The 22,138-nt window shown below is 40.8% G+C and overlaps 1 protein-coding gene across 21 annotated transcripts in view; it reads left to right on the forward strand.

Moving 5' to 3' along the window:
• Positions 1–20,872, forward strand: part of MAGI1 (membrane associated guanylate kinase, WW and PDZ domain containing 1) — a 732,128-nt gene extending 711,256 nt beyond the window's left edge. For 17 of the 21 annotated variants that reach the window (XM_061618702.1, XM_061618701.1, XM_061618705.1 and 14 more), the window contains 5 exons: positions 10,624–10,714; positions 10,858–10,918; positions 12,138–12,284; positions 13,536–13,674; positions 18,233–20,872. In XM_061618702.1, coding sequence (XP_061474686.1) covers positions 10,624–10,714; positions 10,858–10,918; positions 12,138–12,284; positions 13,536–13,674; positions 18,233–18,993 — 1,199 coding nt within the window. In that variant the 3' untranslated portion in view covers positions 18,994–20,872. Of the gene's footprint in view, positions 1–10,623; positions 10,715–10,857; positions 10,919–12,137; positions 12,285–13,535; positions 13,675–16,498; positions 16,588–18,232 lie in introns of all 21 variants that reach the window. The other 4 variants (XM_061618714.1, XM_061618715.1, XM_061618723.1 and 1 more) reach the window with 1 other exon arrangement.
• The last annotated feature ends 1,266 nt before the right edge of the window (positions 20,873–22,138 follow it).

A 22,138-nucleotide genomic window follows, 5' to 3' on the forward strand; every position in this document is an offset into this window, starting at 1 on the left:
ATCCTTGCCTCCTCAGGAGGGGAATTCCAAAGCCTAGGGGCAGCCACCAAAAAGGCCCTCTCTCGCGTCCCCACCAATCGTGCTGGTGAGGGCACTGGGACTGAGAGAAAGACCTCTCCTGAAGATCTCAGGGCCCGGGCAGGCTCATATAGGGAGATACGGTCTACAAGACAGCCTGGACCTAGGCCGTATAGAGCTTTATAGGTCACAACCAACACTTTGAATTGTGCCCAGAAACAAACTGGCAGCCAGTGGAGCTGTTGTAACAGGGAGGTTGTATGCTCCCTGTATCCAGGCCCAGTAAGCGTTCTGGTTGCAACTCACTGTACCAATTGAAGTTTCTGAACAGTCTTCAAAGGTAGCCCCACATAGAGCGCATTACAGTAATCTAAACAGGATGTAACTAAGGCATGTATCACCGTAGCCAGATCAGGCATCTCCAGGAACGGGCGCAGTTGGCGCACTAGTCTTAGCTGTGCAAAAGCACTCCTGGACACCGCAGAGACCTGAGCCTCCAAATTTAAAGCCGAGTCCAGGAGCACACCCAGACTGCGAACCTGTGTCTTCAGGGGGAGTGTAACCCCATCCAGCACAGGCTGACACCCTATTCCCTGATCTGCCTTTCGACTGACCAAGAGTACTTCTGTCTTGTCTGGATTAAGCTTCAATTTGTTCACCCTCATCCAATCCATCAGTGATGCCAGGCACCGGTTTAGGGCCAAGACAGCCTCCTTGGTATTAGGTGGAAAGGAGAAATAGAGTTGGGTGTCATCCGCATACTGATGGCACCGAACCCCAAACCCCCAGACAACCTCTCCCAGCGGTTTCATGTAAATGTTAAATAGCATGGGTGACAGAACTGAACCCTGAGGGACCCCACAGACCAATGGCCATGGAGTTGAACAGGAATCCCCCAGCACCACCTTCTGGGTTCGCCCCTCCAGGAAGGACTGGAGCCACTGTAAAACAGTGCCCTCAAGTCTCATCCCAGCAAGGCGGCCCAGAAGGATACCATGGTCGACGGTATCGAAAGCTGCTGAGAGGTCCAGTAGAACCAACAGGGACACACTCCCCCTGTCCAGTTCTCTGCGTAGATCATCCACCAAGGCGACCAAAGCCGTCTCTGTCCCATAGCCAAGCCTGAAACCAGACTTAAATGGATCTAGATAATCCATTTCATCCAGGAATCTCTGGAGCTGGGAGGCCACCACACGTTCTATTACCTTGCCCAGAAATGGAATATTGGACACTGGCCGATAATTGCCCATTATAGAGGGATCCAGGGAGGGCTTTTTCAGCAGAGGTCTTATAACTGCCTCCTTTAGACACATTGGGACCCTGCCCTGCTGTAAGGAGGCATTGACCACTCCCCTTACCCATTCAGCCAGCCCCCCTCTGGCACTTTTAATAAGCCAGGAAGGGCAGGGATCTAGCAGACATGTGGTGGCTCTCACTTCTCCAAGGATCCTGTCCACATCCTCGGGCTGTACAAATTGAAAAGAATCCATTAATATTGGACAAGCAGGAAGCAAAGTTACATCTCCTGAGACTGTATCAATTATAGCGTCCAAGTCAGAACAAATCTGAGCAATCTTATCTGCAAAGTGCCGTGCAAACTCTTGACAGCGGGCTGTTGAGTGGTCTATATTCCCCTCTCGGGGGCCAGAATGTAAAAGACCCCTGACCACTCGAAACAGCTCTGCTGGACGGCTCCCCACAGACGCAATGGTGGCAGAAAAGAATAATTTCTTTGTTGCTCGCACTGCCACAGAGTAGGCCTTCAAATAGGCTCTAGCCCGAGTTCGGTCAGACACGCTCTAAGTATTCCACCAACGTCACTCTAGTCCCCGTCTCACTTGTTTCATCGCTGCCAAGTCTTTGGTAAACCAGGGAGCTGGGTTGGCTCCACTCCATGAGAGGGGACACTCAGGAGCGATCATGTCCACCACCCTGGCCATTTCCCTATTCCAGAGCTCAGCCAGAGCTTCGACAGGATCACCTGCCAAGGTGACAGGAAAATCCCCAAGAGCTACCAGGAAACCATTCAGATCCATCAGCCTCCTGGGGCGGACCATCCTAATCGGTCCCCCTCCCCTGCAGAAGTTCTGAGTCCCAGTAAGTCTAAACCCCACCAGGTAGCTATCTGTCCATGACAACGGAATTACTGAGAGTTCCTCCACACCAGAATCACCATCATCCCATCCAGCGCAGAAAACAAGGTCCAGAGTGTGGCCAGCAGCATTGGTAGGGCCAGATAATTAAGGTGTCTTCTGATCTCACTGGGACAGTATTGGAAGAAGGAGGATATGTTTGCTTTTATGTTGTACTGCAGAGGCGCTCCGTACTCTATTAAATTATTGTGGCTCTTTCGTTCCTTGCTTAAACTGACACATTTCTACTTTTTTTTGTAAACTGCCTGTGGAAACGTCTCCTCAAAAGGAAGAAATTCTGTTACGCAACTTCTTCTGAATTGAGGTTTATATCCATATATGTCCCTAACATGTGCCAGATATTATTAATTAAATATGTATGGTCTGTGGGGAGGGTGTTAGAATTCTATTTACTTTCTCTGAAATGGCTTTGTGACAAGGGAGAGGGCCTTTTCAGTTGTGGCCCCTTGCTTGTGGAATGTGCTTCCCAGCAAGGTCCACTTTGCACATTCATGCCATATGAAGACTTATATTTTTTTCCTGGGCTTTTGATAGACTTAGATGATATTGTTTTATTAGAGTGCGGCTAAAGCTTTCTGTGACTGTTATGGGGGTTGCAGTAGAGTTGGTTTCATGTTGTACATTGCTTGGAGACCTTCAGGTAACAAGTGACTAACAAGTCTAATCATCACTTTGGTTACACGAGAAGGTCATGAAACAGACACTTCATCTCTGTTTGCAGGAGGCCCCAAGAACAATTGCTGATAGGGCAACCTTGAAATTTTGGTTTGTTTCTGAGACTTGAACTTTTGTTTTAAGCCACTTTGGAGTGTAAGAGGTAAGAAGTGGGGTGTAAATATTTTAAATAAATAAAATATAATTGGGTCACCTTAGGACATCACTTGAATGATGGATTTATTTTACTTGTTTTTCATTTATATATCACCCATATAACTCTGTCCTCCAAGCAATTTGCAAACTTATGAAAAAGCTCAAAATACAATTAAAAATGTAAAACAATAAAACCAGTTATAAACAATACAGCAAGAGTAGAAAAGAACCTGGTGCAAGATTTTGAAAGCACTAGAGAAATATTATAATTTAAAGACCTGGGAGAGAATAAAATGGCCTTTACCTGAAAGCATAGTGTGGGGGCCAGGCAAATCTCTCTGGGGAGGGTATTACATAAATGAGGCTCCATCATTAACAGTGTGTTACTCAGTTAATAACTCAAGTTCTTCATTTATTTTTCTGTTTTATTACACCTCCCATCCCATTAGAAATTCTGTCTGCAATCGGGAGAATTAAAATGTTTCATCCCAATCTGAATGTTGCCCCTTTCATTTAATATTGTGAACAACATTTTCCATGAAGAGTCCATGTATACAGTTACCCAGTGTTTGCAGTAGACTTAAAACTCCACTTGCCCTTTTTGGGGTGTGATGATGCAATTTAGAAGCATAATTTGTTTGTTACCTTTTTACTTTGCCCTTCCTCCCAAAGGTAGTCCACTACAGGCCCCCAACATATTAAGTTCCTTTCTGTTGGAACAGGCCTTGATTAATCATAGATTTGACAGTTTGATGTCGCATCCAGCTAATATCCCCTGTCAATACAAGGCTTTCCACTTGCACAGTGGGATTTTCTCTCCTCTACCCCCCATGTGCATCCCGCACCCTCCCCAAATCTGCTACAGAGGGTTGGGGGAACCCCAGGACAGATTTAGGAGGTGCAGTGGGAGGGGGAAAGTCCCATTGCACAAGCTGAAATTGTTGTAGTGACAAGAGTGAGACTTAGGACTACTTTGGATACAACCCATTGTATTTCAAAGGATTTTATTACACTGTGCTAGAAATCAATAAAAAGTCACAAATATTAAGCTATGTGGTATAGAGGTATTTATCATGTAGATATAGTTCTTTAAACAATTCAGCAAACTTACTATATTCAGAGACTATTCAGCAAATGCATCACTTTACTAGATGTTAACAAAGTAGCCAGTGTTGCTGATCTGTGGTTTTACCAGTCATAACTGCATTGTAGCAAATATACATGTTTGATATGCTTACTATTTTCAGGACTGAAAACAGTAGAGAAAACCAGGCTGTATTCTTGGCTGAGGAAACATTATCTGTATTCTGAAATATTCATGGAATGTTTCAGAGACTTGGACTCGCTACAGTTTGGTTTTGATATTGTGTACATCATGGGGCTGCTAGCTTGTTGCTACTCGGAGTAGACCCATTGAAATTAGTGGGCCTACGCTAGTCATATCCATTATTTCACTGGGCCTATACTGAGAAGAACTTACATTGGTTACAGCCTATTGTGTTTGCACCCATACCAGTTTTTATTGTAGGTGGATGCTCATTGCTTGGATGCTGTAGGGCATAGGTCTTTAACTAGTGGGTCAGGATCCACAGATGAGTCATGAGGCCATACTAGGTGGGTTGCAGCAAAGCTGTTGCCATGTTGGATTCAAGCTAAGGCTGATCAAACCAAAGGACATAACAAACAAGTAAAGACATGTGGTTTCTAGGCTTGGATGCATTTTTCTGATGAGACGCTCATTTCATCAATTTCCATAAGTGCTGCAATGTGGCAAGAGAAAGGCATGAGCCTTTCCCAATAAGATACATATTTCTGACCAGCCACATGCCACACGTCCCTATAGTTGTTCCTGTACCCAGGAAGCTGTACATGGAATTGGGACACTTTGTCCAATTTCTAGTCTATTTCTTGCCTTTCTAGACTTCTCCTGCAATGCAAGTATGCTGGGAACTAGAATGCAAAAATGTCAGCTGTAGTAGGGTAGCTAGGTTGCCCAGCAGTTGCCATCATGGCAGCAGGTGGGGCCCAGGAAGTATGGCAGGAGAGTGGTGGCTCCAGAAGGTGAGAGTTGGAGGGAGCAAGGATGCCACATCATCCTTACCCCACTCCCTGCAACCTGGAATAGGGCTGTGTCAGAGGAAAGTTCCTTGCTGGGCAGGGAGGGGGATTCGTTTACAGGTCGCTCTGTACAGTTGCCAAGCTCCTAATGCCTCACGTGGCCCTACTTTCATTGCCTCCTCCCTGCTTCATATATTCCCTCCTCCCATCTATTCAAACCATGTGCCCCCTTCAGCCAGCTGCACACAATGGCACTTTGCTTTTTAGCTCATGTTCTACTGAGCTACAAAGGGAAAATGCTGTGCTGAGCTCTCTCTGTGTGTGGCGGGGTAAATTTCCAACCTTCAAAACAAGACAAAAAAACAGTTTAGCTGTAGGAAATGAGTTGCAAGTTAGCCTTTTCTAATATCACTCAATATCTGGAAGAACAAACATGCCCAGGTTTCCCACTTAAATTATGAGTAAGTCTTATTTTAAATAATCACTTGTGTTCAATCATTTCTTGACGTTTGGGCTGAAAATGGAAATGGACTACCTTCAAGTCGATCCCGATGAATAGGGTTTTCATGGTAAGTGGTATTCAGAGGTGGTTTACTATCGCCTTCCTCTGAGGCTGAGAGGCAGTGACTGGCCCAAGGTCACCCAGTGTACTTCATGGCTGTGTGGGGATTCAAACCCTGGTCTCCCAGGTCGTAGTCCAGCACTCTAACCACTAGTGTAAAAATGACTGGCTTTCATTTGGTAGTAATTCTAACATAATGCTAAGATACAGTCCCATCAGCGTAAGAATTTCTGCTTGCACCATGGGACATCCCCTCTCTCCCCCCCCAAAGCTATTCTAGGGGTTTCCCTAAGCCTCAAGAGCAGATTTGAAGAGGGTGTGGGTACACGCAAGGGAGGAGAGGGAGGGAAAGTCCCATAGCGCAAGGAGAAATCCTTGCATTGATGGGTCAGGTTAGTTGAATACCACCCATGATGTGTATTATTAAGTATACATCAAATGTAAAAGTGGAACCCATGTTGCAGGTTGCAAGTCAGAAGTGGGTCTCTAGTCTAGACCAGTTGAAGACTACTACTGTAGGGGAATCACAGTTCTGTCTGCACATACCTTTCCAGATAGGTGGACAAAGTTGAATTTCCCTCTCTCATAACACTAGAACTCAGTGACATCCAATGAAGCTGAATGTTGGAAGATTCAGGACAGACAAAAGAAAGTCCTTCTTCACACAGCACATAAACTGGAATTCATTCCCACAAGAGGCAGTGATGGCCACCGACTTGGATGCCTTTAAAAGAGGATTAGACAAATACATGGAGGATATGGCTATCAATGGCTACTAGCCATGATGGCTATGCTCTGCTTCCACAGTCAGAAGCAGCATGCTTCTGAATACCAGTGGGAGAGGGCCCTTGCCTTCATGCTCTACTTGGGGGCTTCCCAAGTGCATCTGGTTAGGCACTGTGGGAAGCAGGATGCTGAACTAGATGGACCACTGGCCAGATTTATCAGGCTAGGTCATATATTATGAATGGCGACTGTCAATCATGTGCTACATTATTAAATCTGCATGGGTCAGTCTGTGGTGACATGTTTTTTCCTTGTATATTTTCATATTTCCTTTTTATTTGATTTTCCAGTGCCACCAGAAACAATAGTCATAAAACATCTTAAATTAAGTCATACTCAATACATCCATAATTACTGCCTCATTTGTTTTACATCTATTTGTGCAGCAAAAAAGGTAATAAATGTTCTCTAAAAAATATTCCCTGAATGGAGGCTTCCCTTCCACAACTGCTTATATCTTGTTTTATTTTAAAAAAAAAATATTTCCCAACTTTTCACTTCTAAGGGTTTGTTAATACTGTACCGTATCTGTTTTCCACATTTTTGCTACTAGAACGCTAGCAGTTACCAACATGTGCAAAACCAAAACAAACAACCTTTGTGGTACTCGGTGTTTGGTATTACCTAATAGCATTGTTAAGGGGTATAGATGGAAATTGGCACCTGCCATTTCTTAATTTTTTTCATTGATTTTCTTTCAAAAATCCTTACTCATAACACAGTTTCACCAGCTATGTGGAAAATTTGGGAATTTTTTGTTGCATCGGAATCAGTACAGACTTGTATTGATCCAGCATTGTTGGAAACATTTTTGCTAATCTGTGTAATTTGATAAAGCTTTTTCTCAAGCTTACCTTAATTATATTTTTCATAGCTGTGTCACATACAAATCGCTATTATTCATCAGCAACAGTGACATTAAACTATCTCTCCTAGTTGTGTGTTATTATATTTGTTGTATCAGGGTGCTCTCCAAGTAAAATCCTATAAATCTTAGTAAACCTTGTTATTGTCTGGAAAGTAATAACTTCAAAAGCTGTTAAACCTCTTGTCATATTAACCCTCTCAATGTGTTTTCTGTATAATTTCTTATTCAAGACATGGTTTTCTTGGGCATGTAGATTGGTGTTCACTGCTTCTGGACTGTATTTCAGCCACTTTGTGTGTGTTGCTACTTATCTTGATGCATGAACACTGATAGTGGAGAGAATGCTCTTGGAGATTGCTGCAGAACACAAGGGACACCTGAGTGCTTTATAGGTCAATCAATCCAGCCCATTAATATGAAACTGAACAATAACATCCTCTTGTTTATTTGGGAGATTATTTGGGAGATTATTTGGGAGGCGGAGGAATCAGGACACTTTGCTTCTGTGAGCATCCTTAAGTTAACTTACCTTAGAATACAAACCAATGCCCATATTTTTCTGTAATTAATATAGCTAGCTCAGATCCCCCATGACATGTTGGACAGACCTTGGACTATTTCCTTCAGATCTTTCTTTTGATATCATCTGCATGGTTTCAAATGTGAGTCTTAATAGTAGACAGGACCCAAGATTAACATGAGAACAGTTGCTGTTCTCAACTTCCCAGTATACTCACTTGCCTACAAGACCAATGCCTGGTTCCATATTTGAACCATGTATATGGATTGGTAGAGTATCTGCTTTTCCCAGGTAACAAGGCTGTGAAAGAGCTCTGCCCAAAGCCATAGAGAGTCACTAATGGCTGGAGCAGACAACCCCGGGCTATATAGACCAAAGGATTTGTTCAGTACCAAGGCGAGCTTATGCTGACTATTATTTTAATAGATTCTTGGGGATGCAATTAGTAGAAATATGGATGTGTAGGATGCTACAATTGCACAGCATATTAAAAAACCCTGTGTGAGTGCTTCTGTAGCATTTTTGTACCGCTGTGGCAATTGAGGCTTGAACCACACTTTGTTTGTTTAATTTATATCCCACCCTTCCTCCCAGAAGGAGGCCAGAGCAGCAAACAAGAATACTAAAAGTACTTAAAAACATCTTAAAAACAAAAGAGTTTAAAATACATTAAAACAAAACATCTTTAAAAACATATTAAAACGAGTATTGAGCAAAGCTGTTAGAAGCCAGAACAGGATCATAGTTCTGACCTCCTGCGTAAAAAAATGGACCTTTGTTTTCTCCTTTTATTCCCTCAATTTGTTCACAAATAATCAAGAATTCTGCCCTCCAGATTTAAAAAACGTTTGCTCAAGATAAAATAAATTAACAGTGGTATGATTTAGATCGTAGAGAATTCTTACAAGAACACTCAATTGTTGACCTATTAAAAATGCCTGTGAATTTACTGAGGGCTAGTTGAAACAGTTACATAATTCATTTTATTTCTTTAGGTAATGACCAGCAGCTGAATCTGTGAATGGCCTAATTGAAAAGCATTGTGTTCATGGTGCCATTTCTCTCTGTTTGTGTTGTATTTCTGATTGTCTTACCATACATGCAAATGAGGTTGCAGTCATGAAGTGAGGAACCATCTTGAAATTTCAGATGATGATGATGATGATGATGATGATTTTGTTACATTTATATACCGCCCCATAGCTGAAGCAATTAAATTAAAAGCATTAAAAACAAATATACAAATTTTAAAAACACAGTTTTGAAAAGCAATTTAAAAACACATGCTAAAATGCCTGGGAGAAGAGGAAAGTCTTGACCTGGCGCCGAAAAGATAACAGTGTTGGCGCCAGGTGCACCTCATCAAAAACATCATTTCATTATGTACTGTGAAACAAGGGTGAGCCAGATTAAGCCTGCCAAGCTCCAGGCAAAATTGGCAGCACCTCTTCCTCTTGCAAAGGTGCCTCTTCTCTCTCTTGCACAGTGTCATTGCAAGGAAGCCTAAGTGCTCTGAAAGGTCTTCTTCCTGGTGTCTTAGTGCTTCTTCCTGTTTCCCGAGTGCTCCTCCTCACTCTTTGTTGCGATGGCTCCTCCACTCCTGACAGCAGAAGAACAAGTCCGTGTGTATGTATGTGAGTGTATCTACCTGCCTGTCTCTCTCTATGCATGTGTGAATGAGTGTGCCTGCATTTCTGTGTGTGTGACTTTAGCCATGCCCTTGAAGGGTTGGCTAACAAAAAACTAGCCCTTGGGCCAAAAAAGATTAGCCACCCCTGCTTTAGAAGTTAAGAATAAAACACATTTTCTTATTCTGTGTACCCTCATTGTTCATTGGAATCCTTTACCATTACTGCGACTCAGTTAGATTGCCCTCAGTCCCCTATGTGATTTTATCAAAGACACAACAATGTTACTTCACGTGTTTGGGTTAAATGGCAGTGTGGGCAAATGAGATCAAAGGCAGTGAGGGGAAAGAAGAAGGGAAATGATGGCAAGAAAAAGTTAGCAAACAGTATTGAAACTGTGAATGTTTGGCAAGGTATTTTTTCAACAACTTGGCTGTGTGCATGTGTGTTGCTACTTTTGAAGTGAATGTTGAAAATACAGAGTGTTTGTCTCAACCTTTATTGGGATCAGCTTCCTTGTTTTCGGAAAACAACGTCTTATGAAGTGTAACAAGTCTCTTTCACCAGCTGTATCATCAAGCCAGCAGAAAGCTAAACATGCTGATACTGCTCAATGTTTCTTTGTAAATCATGAGTCAAAAAGTGAAAATGAAGTGTCTTTTGATCTATCAGAATGACACATGCACACACATATATCTCCTTGCAACCATGAGGTCTATAATTTCTCATTAAAAGAACAATGAAAATTAGTGTGGATACCTTGTGAGGCAAACTGAATTATAAAGATAACAGGAATACAGAGCAACCCCCCCCCAAACAACAGAGTGGAATTAAAGTAAAAAAACAAACCCAGACACGCTGTCCTTAGTACTAGAATTGTTGTTCCATGCAATTACGTGTACACAGCTATGATAAAAGAAGAAGAAATACCACATTATTTTCATAGATACACTTATGTTTTCTTTCCCCTTATGCATGTATTACGGCTTTGAAAGCAATCTCTTCACCGGTGTGGTGTTATAAATACTCAATAGGAAACATAATGAAATGTGAGCTAATACAAATCTCTTTTGGACAATCTGTTGTCTAAAAATGTATTTGATAGCTTTGAATGGGTTACTTTGGCTGAAGTGAAGCTTTGTATGAATCAGTATCAGGATACTGCTTTATCTGCCTTAAGGACTAGTCTGCCTTACAAAGAGCATTGTTTTATTTTGCAGAATCCTCCAATGCAACTTTATTGACCAACGCGGAAAAAATTGCTACAATTACAACCACACATACTCCTCAACAAATGCCACAGGAGACCAGGTCAGCTTAATGTTCATTTTTGAAACTGTGTTGAAGTTATGTTTCCCTGTTTGCATCCCGTGCATCATCGTTCCCATAAAACTGATAATTTTCTCTCTTCCTCTCTACTCCGCTCCCACATAATTCCTTGTAAATTTGAACAGGAACAACACAAAATCAAAGCAGGAGTCCCAATTCGATTTCAAACCACCCACAGCCTCACAGGTAAGGCATGCTTATCCAATTTGCTTCATCTATGCTGCCCACCATTTTAGCTCATTGGTTGTCCCTTGACAGCCTGTGAGAAATTTGTTCTGTGCAGGCCCTACTTCAGGGCTTGGGAACCTATGACCCTCCAGATGTTGTTGGACTCCATCAGCCCCAACCAGCATGGCCAATGGTCAGGCTTGATGTGAGTTGTAGTCAAGCAGTGTCTAGAAGGCTGCACCGTTTTCCCACCCCTGCCTTACTTCTTATCTCCGTTTAACTTGACTGAAAAATACAAACCACTGATTAATGAATTCAAATACACTAATGATGTCCCAACATATTTGTAGTAGAGTCGTATTTGTAGCAGACAAAGCTTTCTAAACGTTAAAAGAAAAGCTGCTAATGTTCTGTGATATTATTCATATTATGGTTTGTTTGCAAGACCATTTTGCTTCACTTTTGCCAAGGTGAAATTGTTCCAAACTATACATTGAGAAAGTAAAAATGCAGCATAAAAAAATATCCCACAAAGTGGCTCTCCAGTTATCTGTGCTGTAGGTGGCTTTGTGCCTGTTTCATTGACTGTCATCACCTCACGTATCTGTTACCTCTCCTACTGCCAATTACCATAGAAACTGCAGCAATTCTTGCCTGTTGAATACTAGTTTACAATATGGAAAGGATAAAGGCAGAGGCCATTTTCTGTGCCTTTGATATCTCTTTGTCAATATGCTATATAAAAGAATAATAATTATAAAACAGGAATATCTGTATTGTTCCACCAGGACTCCTAGTGCAGACTCTACACCAGGAACCATTGATTCTATATGCAGGAGTGAGGAACCTTTAGCCCTCCAGATGTTGCTGAAGTGTAACTCCCATCAACTCCAGCAAGCATGGCCAATGGCTGTAGTTCAGCAACATATGGAGGACCAAAAGTTCCCCATACCTGGTGCAGATGATCACCTGGCAATTAAAATTAAGTAATGACCATGTAGTTAACTTCAGTATATAGAATGAGATTAATGAAGAAAGGTCATTTGTTCTCAATTTGGGACCCCAAGTTGGGACATTGAGCAGTTAGGTTTTTGAAAACAAACCTGATTTAATGTATTGTTCCTACTAACTACTACTTCTTCTTCTTGTTGTTATTATTATTATTATTATTATTAAAATAAAAAATTGTAATCTCTTTTGAATTGGATGCAGACTGCTTCTTATTACTTTCCTCTAGCCTGATCAGGATTTTTACACGGTTGAGCTTGAAAGAGGAGCCAAAGGGTTTGGCTTTAGTCTGCGAGGGGGCCGGGAATATAACATGGATCTCTATGTGTTGCGGTTAGCAGAGGATGGTCCTGCTGAGAGATGTGGAAAAATGAGGGTATGTCTGTAAAAATGACATGCAGTTTTCACTAGATCTGTTTTGAAAATCAGTATCTCTACCTTCAGTTTCCTGCTTTTTTTCTTGCTCTGTTTGGAAAGGCAAGAGTGTGTGTGTGCGGGGTGGGGGAGGACGTTGATCTTTAGGTACAGTGATCTCTAGTTTAAATGATCAGCTCAAACCCTGAGATAAACATCCTATATTGCCAATTACAGAATGGGCATTTACATCTCTACAAAACGATCCTTTGTTTAAATAGCACTCGTATGTACAGTGAAAGCAGTGCTGTGCTTTGGAGTGAAAGACTCTGCACCAGGAAGCAGAGAACCTTTTAAGTGCACACAAACCGAATACAGGTTTTTTCACTCCATTGGGAGCACTCCCAAAATTCTGCTCATGGAATTTGCCAGCAATGTGCTGGGGCTCAATATTTATAAAAAAGGGGTCTCAAAAACCTATGGTGTAGTAGAATAAGTTCCCCAGACAATCCCTGGACTTGCATAGTCTTGAGCCAAGAAACATAGAAGAAGGGAAGAGAAGGTACCAGGAGCAGATGACATGGTGGAGTAGTGCCTTGTAGATGTCCTCCTGACGCTAGTGGCACTGCTGCTTACCTGGATGGCATGGGGACAGATTGGTGGCAATGTCGGGCTCACCAGCCACCAGAGGGAGTGCCGGATTGGCTCCACTGCTGTGCCCATGGAGCACAGATCTTTCTGCCCTGCCCCTGCCCTTGCACCATCCAGGTAAGTGGCAGCAATATCGGTGCCAGGAGAGTGGCTGCAGCATCACAGGGACCGCTCCTGGAAGGCACCAATGCAGAAGCCAGGAGGAAAGCCTCTCTGTGCACAAAATATTATTACAGGCCCAATGCATTTTGAATAACATCTTCCTTGGGGCTCTGTAAAACACAACATTCTGTGCTCTGTACTCCCCAAATACTCTTGCAAAATGATTCCTGGCATTTTGACATTGAGACAGTTCAAACAAGAGTTTTCCCATGTGAAATTTGAGGTGGTAAAGCCATGTGGTGGTACCAGTGACATTCCTGTCTGAACCTTTTGAACCAGCTCTGTTTGGTTTGTGTGTGTATATAACTGAAATAATTTTAAAGTGCATTAGCATGGTTTAAAGCTGGGCCCACAGTTCAGTCCATGGGTCTTGCTGAACCTAGTTCAGTTCTCTCATCTGGTTACATATTGCTTTCCTTCTAACACTTTTCTTTAATGATGGAATATTTTATTATGGCAGATTGGTGATGAGATCCTGGAGATCAATGGAGAAACTACAAAGAACATGAAGCATGCCCGAGCCATAGAACTAATTAAAAATGGTGGCCGCAAAGTTCTCCTGTTTCTCAAACGTGGAGATGGCTCTGTACCAGAATATGGTGGGTCAAACTATGAAAACATTCCTTTTCTTCCTCCTGGCATCACACCGTGAATGATATGTCTCAAGATCTGAAGCGGGGATTCGTTTCTTCCCCCCCCCTCTCTTTTTCTCTTTTTTTTCACCAGTGTCTTACCAACCTTGGCAACAAGTGATTAATTGCCTCACTTTCTCTACACATTCATCCTTTACTTGCTACTATGGACTTTTGTGGGGGCACAGTGTACAGGCAAGATCATCTTCAAAGCTGTATTTTTGGTGATCAGAGAGGGCAAAAGCATAGAGACAAAAAAAAACCCCTACTATCCTTTCCAACCAAACAAGGAATGTTTATTGAACTGTGCCAAACTCTTTCTCAGCGGATGAATTGTTCTCTCGTCTTCTGATCAGTGCAGAAATGGGAATCCTGTATTATACTTCTGAAGCTGTAGCCTTTGTTTGGCTTTTGTCCTTGGCTGTTGTCTGTAACCGTAGGCATGAATTCCAAGATGGTGTCTGGGCTTTTACTGTCCCCTTATATTTATGTAAATATTTATAAATTTATTTTTTAAAAGTATGCAATATAAAATATATATACACTTGGACTCCTCTCTTGCCACCTCCCTTAACGTCTGTTCGTTCACAACTGTGTAAGCTATGAACAAATTCAGATTGCCATTCTCAGTGTTTTGTCATGTCTGGGGAGATCACATCTGATTTTCTTGCCAAGATAATAAATAAGGTCAACTTTTAAATACCCTCTTTTACACCACTGTATTTGAGTTTCCTAGGTAGAGGGTTTTGGTGGCTTAAAACTGTATATAATATAATATGATGATGTCTTATTTATTTGAGATAATTATTCAAAGGTATGCCCTAGGTGTAGGGCTTTTCCCAGCTATAACTGGTTTCTAACCAGTTATGAGTTATAAGCACATACATGGACAGATGACCTTTATGCTCCCCATATTTGGGATAATAATATATCAATAAATTATATTCCTTTTATCCCATTGTGGGAAATAAGTCCCAATCAGGTTACTTTTCTTCTCCACAAACTGAATGGAGGAGAGGTTGGTTTGTTGCCACAAGGCTGTGAAAGGATGGGAGTGTTTCACATTTTAAGGGTGAATCCTTACACATACTTTTTTACATATAGAATCATCACAAGGTGTTTTGTTTGTTTTGTGTTTTAGTAGATTGGCGTCAAATTGAACTGATCTTACAAATGGTTAAGTTATGTGTCCAGATGTCAATTCAGTTTGTCTTGCAAAGCTGAATTTGGGGATTCAGGACTTACGATCTAGGCCACCCTTTCTCAGCCTGGTGTCTTCCAAATATGATTAGACTAGAACTTCCATCATCCCTGATGATTGGCTTTACAGGTCTGGGACTGATGGGAGCTGGAACTCAACAGCATCTGTAGGTTAGGGGAGGCTGATCTAGGCCCATATTACACCGCTTACAAAGCTTGTTCTAGACACACAATCATCCTCAAAAAGTCAAACTAACATGTTGACTTTAACATTATGAAAATTCACCCTAAAGGAACACATGTGAGTTCTTTCTACTGTTCTGTCAGAGGCAGCCAGGCACTTTCTTGAAGTGAAGGAGCAGTGTAGCAGGTGCTGGGATGGGAAATGTTTTCTCAAGAGATGTAAGAAGAAGCTGTAAGACTGCTTGTAGACACAGTTGATTTGAGTGCTTTATCCCAAGCTGTGCTGGTGATGATTACTAAACACCTCACACTCCGATCCCTAATTTTTTGTTTAAAAGTGTGAATTGATCACAGATAGACTCATTGTCTTTTTTCATATGACAAGCTCAATACCTTGCACTCATCTGTCTGCAATGTGAGCTGTCTGACCAATTCCACCCTATAGAGTTAAATCCATTTATACTATTTAATGAATCAAAGCTCTTGTGTTTGCAATTCTCTTGTACAAACCTCTCTGTTGGTCATCTTTCACCAGGACTAAAGTTGTGTAATGTTCTTTCTACGCTGTCCTTTCCTATGCTCTTTTGGCTGTAAAGTATTGTATCATATGCTAAACATCATAAATATATCCTGGTTTTTGTTTGTTTTGTTTAAAAAAGTGCTTCACATCTTCAAGAATGTCTGTTGCACTAAGGATGAAAATCCAACACCAGGGCATGGGATGGGGAAGTTTCTTTTCCTTTCCTTATTTTATGTTTTGGCTGCAAGTAACAATTTCTAAAAACATAACAAATTCCATTTTCAAGAAAGGGACTGTGCTGCTGCTGCAATATGCCTGTAACTTTCGGGGGCTTAGCTCCCACAGTACTGTCCACTGCAGTCACTAACAAGTTGCTTCAGAAAATAATGTTAGGCTCCAATATTTTTCTGACTTGATTGGAACATGCTTCTCTAACGAGGCTGTATATTTTTGTAATGAGTTTTGTACTTATTTTTAACATTGTGATCATTAGTGGGCTTCTTTTTGTCGCTGATTGTTAACTGTTTTTCCTCTAACATTCTCTCTCACTGTTCCAATTATGTCTCCCTTCTTTCTCTCTCTCTCTCTCTCTCTCTCTCTCTCTCTCTCTCTCTCTCAGAATGGATGCTTTAGTTGTCTGGGTTACCTAATCACCTTTTTAAAATGTTTAATTATAATATGTCGCTTTAACAACTGCTGTCTCTGCAGCCTTATATCTGGGTGATGCCTAGACAATCCTGACTGGAAAAAATAAACTTTTCTTTATTCCAAGATTAAAATAAATGAAGATTATTTTTTCTTTCCTCTTTATTATAGGGTATCTAAACATTCTACTTTTCTCTTTCTCTTTCTCCTACTTTTCTTGGTGCCGGTCTCTTCCTTCCTCAGCGATGATACCTCCTAATATCGCTGCATGTATGAGAAATGACAAGCTCGGGGAGTCTTGCTTCTACCTTATGGGCCATAATCAAACTACGGTTTGTAGCTAAAATCAATACTAGGTGTTTCTGTGCTGTGGCCTAATTCTCTCACATTGCTTTCCGCTTTGCTATACTTCTGTATATATGGCAATTCATTCTGAGCAACCTGCAGTTCCTTCAATTGTAAGTACACTGCACAACATGGTCTCTTACAACAGACCACAAGATACCAAAGTTACTTGGCATCAATGGAAGAAAAGAACTTGATCCTCCATTTTGAAAGCCAGTTAATAAGATGAAGCTTGTACATAGTTTCTATCAAGAAATCATCAAAATAATGGCCTGCACAAAACCAAAACTAAGCTAATTGGTCAAGAAAAGAGCTTGCATCTCAAAGTTTATTTAACATTCAGGAGGAAAGAGAGAAAAGTATTGGACTCTAAATCATTTGGTGGCTTTACTCATTTGGTGGCTTTTCATTTTAGTTGGGCACATGTTGAGTTTCTTGATTTAAAATCTGTAAAATTGTCTTATAGAAGACAGTTGTGTTTTTCTTGTTCTTTTTTAAAGAATACCACACACCTCTCAAAGCGACCTTTTTTGTAATAAGGAATTCATAATCATCCATTGCAACTGATATATAAAATTTTTAAATTTGCTCTAGCACCAATGTTTTGCTTTTCATATTGCCATTAAAAAGTCATAGAGCTTACATCATCTATATTTGTGGTGAAGGAGAAATTTTAGTATTTCTAAAAGATCCATTCTGCACATCTAAACAACTTTCCATTGCTTTAAAAAGATGAGATCTTGTCCTTCCTGCCCCCCACTCCCCACCCTGCTGCCTCTCATTGTGTGTATTTAAGTTGAATCATTGTGGCAAAACCAAAATTGTCCCCACCACACTCCCATAGTATACTGAAACTTACTGGCGTTGTATGCTTTCTGTTTCCAAGAATAGGAACTCAAAGATCATAATGTAAAGATTAAAAACCAATGAAACCAGTATCTCCACAGTACATCACGCAACAAGATTTTTGTGCACATACAAGAATATCTTATGAATAAAAGATAAACACTTTGCTCTCTGAGAAGACAATTCCCTCCCATTTTTTAAAAAAATTAAACACTCATTTTTTAAAAAATATACTTTTCATACTTGGAGATTGGAACAGTGAAAGGAAAAGGAGGATATGATGGTGTTAATTCTAAAGGACTTGGGGCAGGGAAGGGCCATAGTTCAGTGGTAGAGCACATGCTTTGCATGCATAAGGTCCAAGGATCCCCAGGATCTCCACGTAAGGCTGAAAACAGCACAGGGAAAGACTGGTATCTGAACCCCTGGGGAACTGCTGCAAGTCAATGTAAATACTGAGCTAGATGGATTAGTGGTCTGACTTTCTATAAGGCAGCTTCCTATGTAAACATTTATACCTGAGAAGGTTTAAAATCCCTCCACTACCAATGTAAAGGAGACCAGAATCTGGTCTAAGATGGTTGCAGCCAGGACAAGTGGCAATACTAATCTATAGCTTTCATCCTTTGTGGTTACAGCTGAAATTAACAAAAGCTTCAGTTAGTCTCCTACTGACTGCTTAACAGTTGTTTGTTTTTGTCACTAATGAAGTCTGAGGAATGAATGACTGGTGTCAGACTCTAAAATGAAGGACTGGTACCAAACATTTTGTTGTCTTTTTTTCAGACCCCAGCAGTGACAGGAACAGTCCAGCCACAGGTTCACAAAATGTATCGGAAATGAAAAACATGCCATCTGACAGAAGACAACACTCATTATTGGAGCCCAGTTATCCACCAGATCTTCACAAATCATCACAACATGGAGACAAGCGGATATATATTAAAGACCCAAAAGGCAGCAGAGAATTTGGCAGACAATCCAATGAGCACCACACATGGAATGGAACTTCTAAAAACAGCAATAGCATAACAGGCAGGAAAAAAGACAGGTCACCAGAAGGAAGGCGAGACCGGCAACCAGAGAGGATGGTGGTGATCAACGGACAAAAACGGAAATCTCCAGAGAAGAGGAGGGAAGGTACTAGGAGTGCTGACAATACTTTGGAGAGAAGGGAAAGACACGAGAAGAGGAGAGACTTTTCTCCAGAGAGACGAAGAGAGAGGTCACCAACTCACAGGAGGGATGGCTCACCTAGCAGAAGGAGGCGGTCACTCGAAAGGCTAATGGATCAACGGAGGTCACCAGACAGGAAGAGAGAGAACTCACCCCCTGAAAGGAGGGCAAAATCAACTGACAGGAGAAGGGAGAGGACCCCAGAACGGAGGAGAGAGCGGTCTCCTGACAAAAGGAATAGAGATGACAGAATTGGCTTCAGGGAGAAGGAAGAGCGCCTTCTGAAATATGACACTAATAAGAATAATAGGCACCCACCTGAGCAAAGACGGCGACCCTATAAAGAATGCAGTACTGACCTCAGTATTTAATGGTTCTTATGGGCACAGTTGTGGCCTTCCTAGCATTCAGAATTCCCAAGAGCAAAGGAAACAACCTAAAATCCATTTTGGTTCCTCACATCAAATGCCTCCAACAGCAACAATATAGATGAAATTGAATCATGAGAATATGTACGTGTATGATGGCATTAAAGTATTTTCCAATGTATTCATTAAAAAAAAATCGCCAAATGTTCATCCTCAAGGATTATGAAAGTTGTGTTCTTCCATAATCAGTGACCATAATGAGCATAAATCTTTCCATTGATAACTTCTTGTTGCATTGTCCCTTTCCTAGTTACTTGAAGAGCAAGCCAACAATGGTAAAGAGTTTTATGATCAACCACACTGATGTGCTTTCATTGTGATTCACTGCAATGATGTATGTGGGATTTTCTAAAGGATGGGTTGGAGGAAGAGCGGGGGCTATCATTAAAAACTGAGAACTACTGTGGTTGGAGGTTTTTGTTATTTTATTTACAAATAAACGTATTGCTAAAATTAAGAACTATTTGAAAAGACTACTATTGGGATGAAGGATATTTATACAGTTCCATACAGCACAATATGTTAAGGCGTTTATAGTGTGTTCCATGAACAATATGTACTTTTGGGTCTCCTTTAAAAGGAAGCAAGATGGCCAAGGACTGGGAGCCATTTTGTACTTTGTCATGCATGGGATCAACCATCAAGTTTTTCATTTCTGCAACACTTAACAATATTTCACAACTGCAGTACCACTGTGAGTCTTCTTCAACTGGTAGGACTGGGCAGATGAAATTGGAGTCTGCATGATATCATTTGTCTACTCTGAAGAGAAGTTTATATTAAGTTTGGTTCCTGAATCAAGATGCATTTTGAGGAACAAATGTTCTTTTCACAGACTGAGTTTTAATGCCTTCCATTCAGGCTAAATGTTTTTATTACTATTATTGCCAAATGGAGCTGCCTCTATTATTCTCTTTTTCTTTTCCGTTTACCAATTCACTCTTCCTTGAGACAAAAGTGCATTTGCAAAGAAAACACGATGTGTCAAGGACTGTCAAAAGAAGCAGTAGCTGGAAAGCTTGGTTTTGAGGTTCCAATGCCTAAATATAGTATATGCTATACTTTGGACTATAAAGAATACAGGAAAAAAAATACAAGGTTCTGGTTTTTTTAAATGGCAAGTTTGTGTGGTAAGTCTGCTGTAGTACTGATTTGAGATATTAATGGATTACTGCCTAGCTGAGCCAAAACGTTTGCCGTTACTGTTGGACCACTAAAGGTTTAAAACTGCTGCTTTTTATTTTACAGTGCATTGATGTGTACATGTGTACTGTTTCACCATCTTTTCCACACACACATACACACAGATTAAGGATTACAAGTCTATCACTGTTGTTGCCATGGTACTGTAAAGAAAAGGGGGGGAAAAGATGGCCAATCATTGTATGTACAGAGTTTAAATTGTAATTAATAGAGCCTGTTGAAAACAAAAACTGTTGCCTTTTTTCTTGTATAAAAGAGACTTTATGACAAAATTTAGCTGTGGGGAATGTGCTAAGTGTTTATATTTCTGGGGGGGAAAGGAACAAATTGATTCATGAGGATATATTTTAATGTAAACTGAATCAGGTATGTAAAGCTGTTTTAAACAGGAGACTATATAAGTAACTCTGAAGCTTTTGTTCGTTTGAATATCATATCTTTCCTCATGGTGGTGGTGGTGGTGGGGGCTGCCTGTTTGACTCTTAGGCACTTGTATGCAGTCGGTGTTCTTTGGTCATCATTTCTTGCAGTGTGCTATAGTCATAATGCTCTCTTCTGTGTTGATGAAAAAGAGTATGTGGGCCAATCTTTTTTATAAAACACTATGCATATATAAATACTACATTGTTCATAGCTTTATTTGATTTAATCGGGTTTATACATGACATTAGTATAAGTAGATGTGGACTTTACCCAGTATAAGATTCTTTCCTTGGGATAAAACACAATGTATATGATGTAGCTACTAAGAAGGAAAGCGTCTGTGAATGCTATTTTTATTATCAAATAAAGATTTCCATACAAAGTAAATACATGACTGCAGTGGTAAGATTAAAGAAGAACGCACTACATCCTATCCTGCTTTATCCTGCTGTTTAAATTCTACTTCACAAAAGCATGACGCAAGACTCAAGACTCCCTTAGGCGATGCAAAGAATTACTTTCAGAGGTATGAGCCTCCCCATAGCTTTGCATGTGTATGTCTTGGTTCAGTGGAAGACTTGCCCCGCATCCCATGTTAGTGCAGTATATGTATTTGTGTTCCCAAATCATGTCAGCTAACAGCACATGCACTGCATGGAAAAAGTCTCAAAACCTGGCGAACTGCTGCCAGAAGACGATACTAAGCTAAATGGACCAATGGCCTGACTCAGTGAAAGGCAGCTTTCTATGTTCCCTCTTGTAGGCAGTTTCCTTTCTTCGATATGTTTTAGTGACTTTCTGACTATCATTGCTTATCAATTAAGCAATGTCTTAATTGATCTTGGATCCAGAAAATATATTATGAAGCTATATTGCTGAATCTAAGAAGAGTCTTTGGAGAAAAAACAAGGGCATAAGCGTTATAACTAAATACACGATTGAATAAATTTTCATGAGTTGTCTATGGGGATCAAACCAACAATTGCTTTACTGTTTGCTTATGTGGCTATGACCTAAATTAATAAAAATGTGAAAGACGCATTAGAAATCTGTTAGATGATTGGGTCAGAAATGATTATTCCTTTTCTTTCACATAGGGGAAGGAAGTTTAATCAAGCCCAGAAATGGAATGGACACAATCTAGTCAGGCACCCAGTAAGACTGGATCTAGCCATCCGTTTTCCCCATAACAATAACCTCTTATTTATCAATGCTGCCCTAGTTTTGCAGCTTCCCAGTTTAAGAAGTGGCTTTCACCAGAACAATATGTCAGAGCTGCTATGACCAAGGTTAATAAAATAAATTTGAAACATTGGATATGTCAAGCTAGTCATATTGCATGTACGTTTAACTTATTACAGGCTAATAGTATTCCTTGATGTAATTTTGTCAGTCATCAAGTTTTGCAGAAAGGGGATCAGAATTTTCCAGGAATGGCTGCTGAGCAAGACTTGCTAATATG

The sequence above is a fragment of the Rhineura floridana genome, chromosome 3 (assembly GCF_030035675.1).
Source record: "Rhineura floridana isolate rRhiFlo1 chromosome 3, rRhiFlo1.hap2, whole genome shotgun sequence".
Lineage (NCBI taxonomy): Eukaryota > Metazoa > Chordata > Lepidosauria > Squamata > Rhineuridae > Rhineura > Rhineura floridana.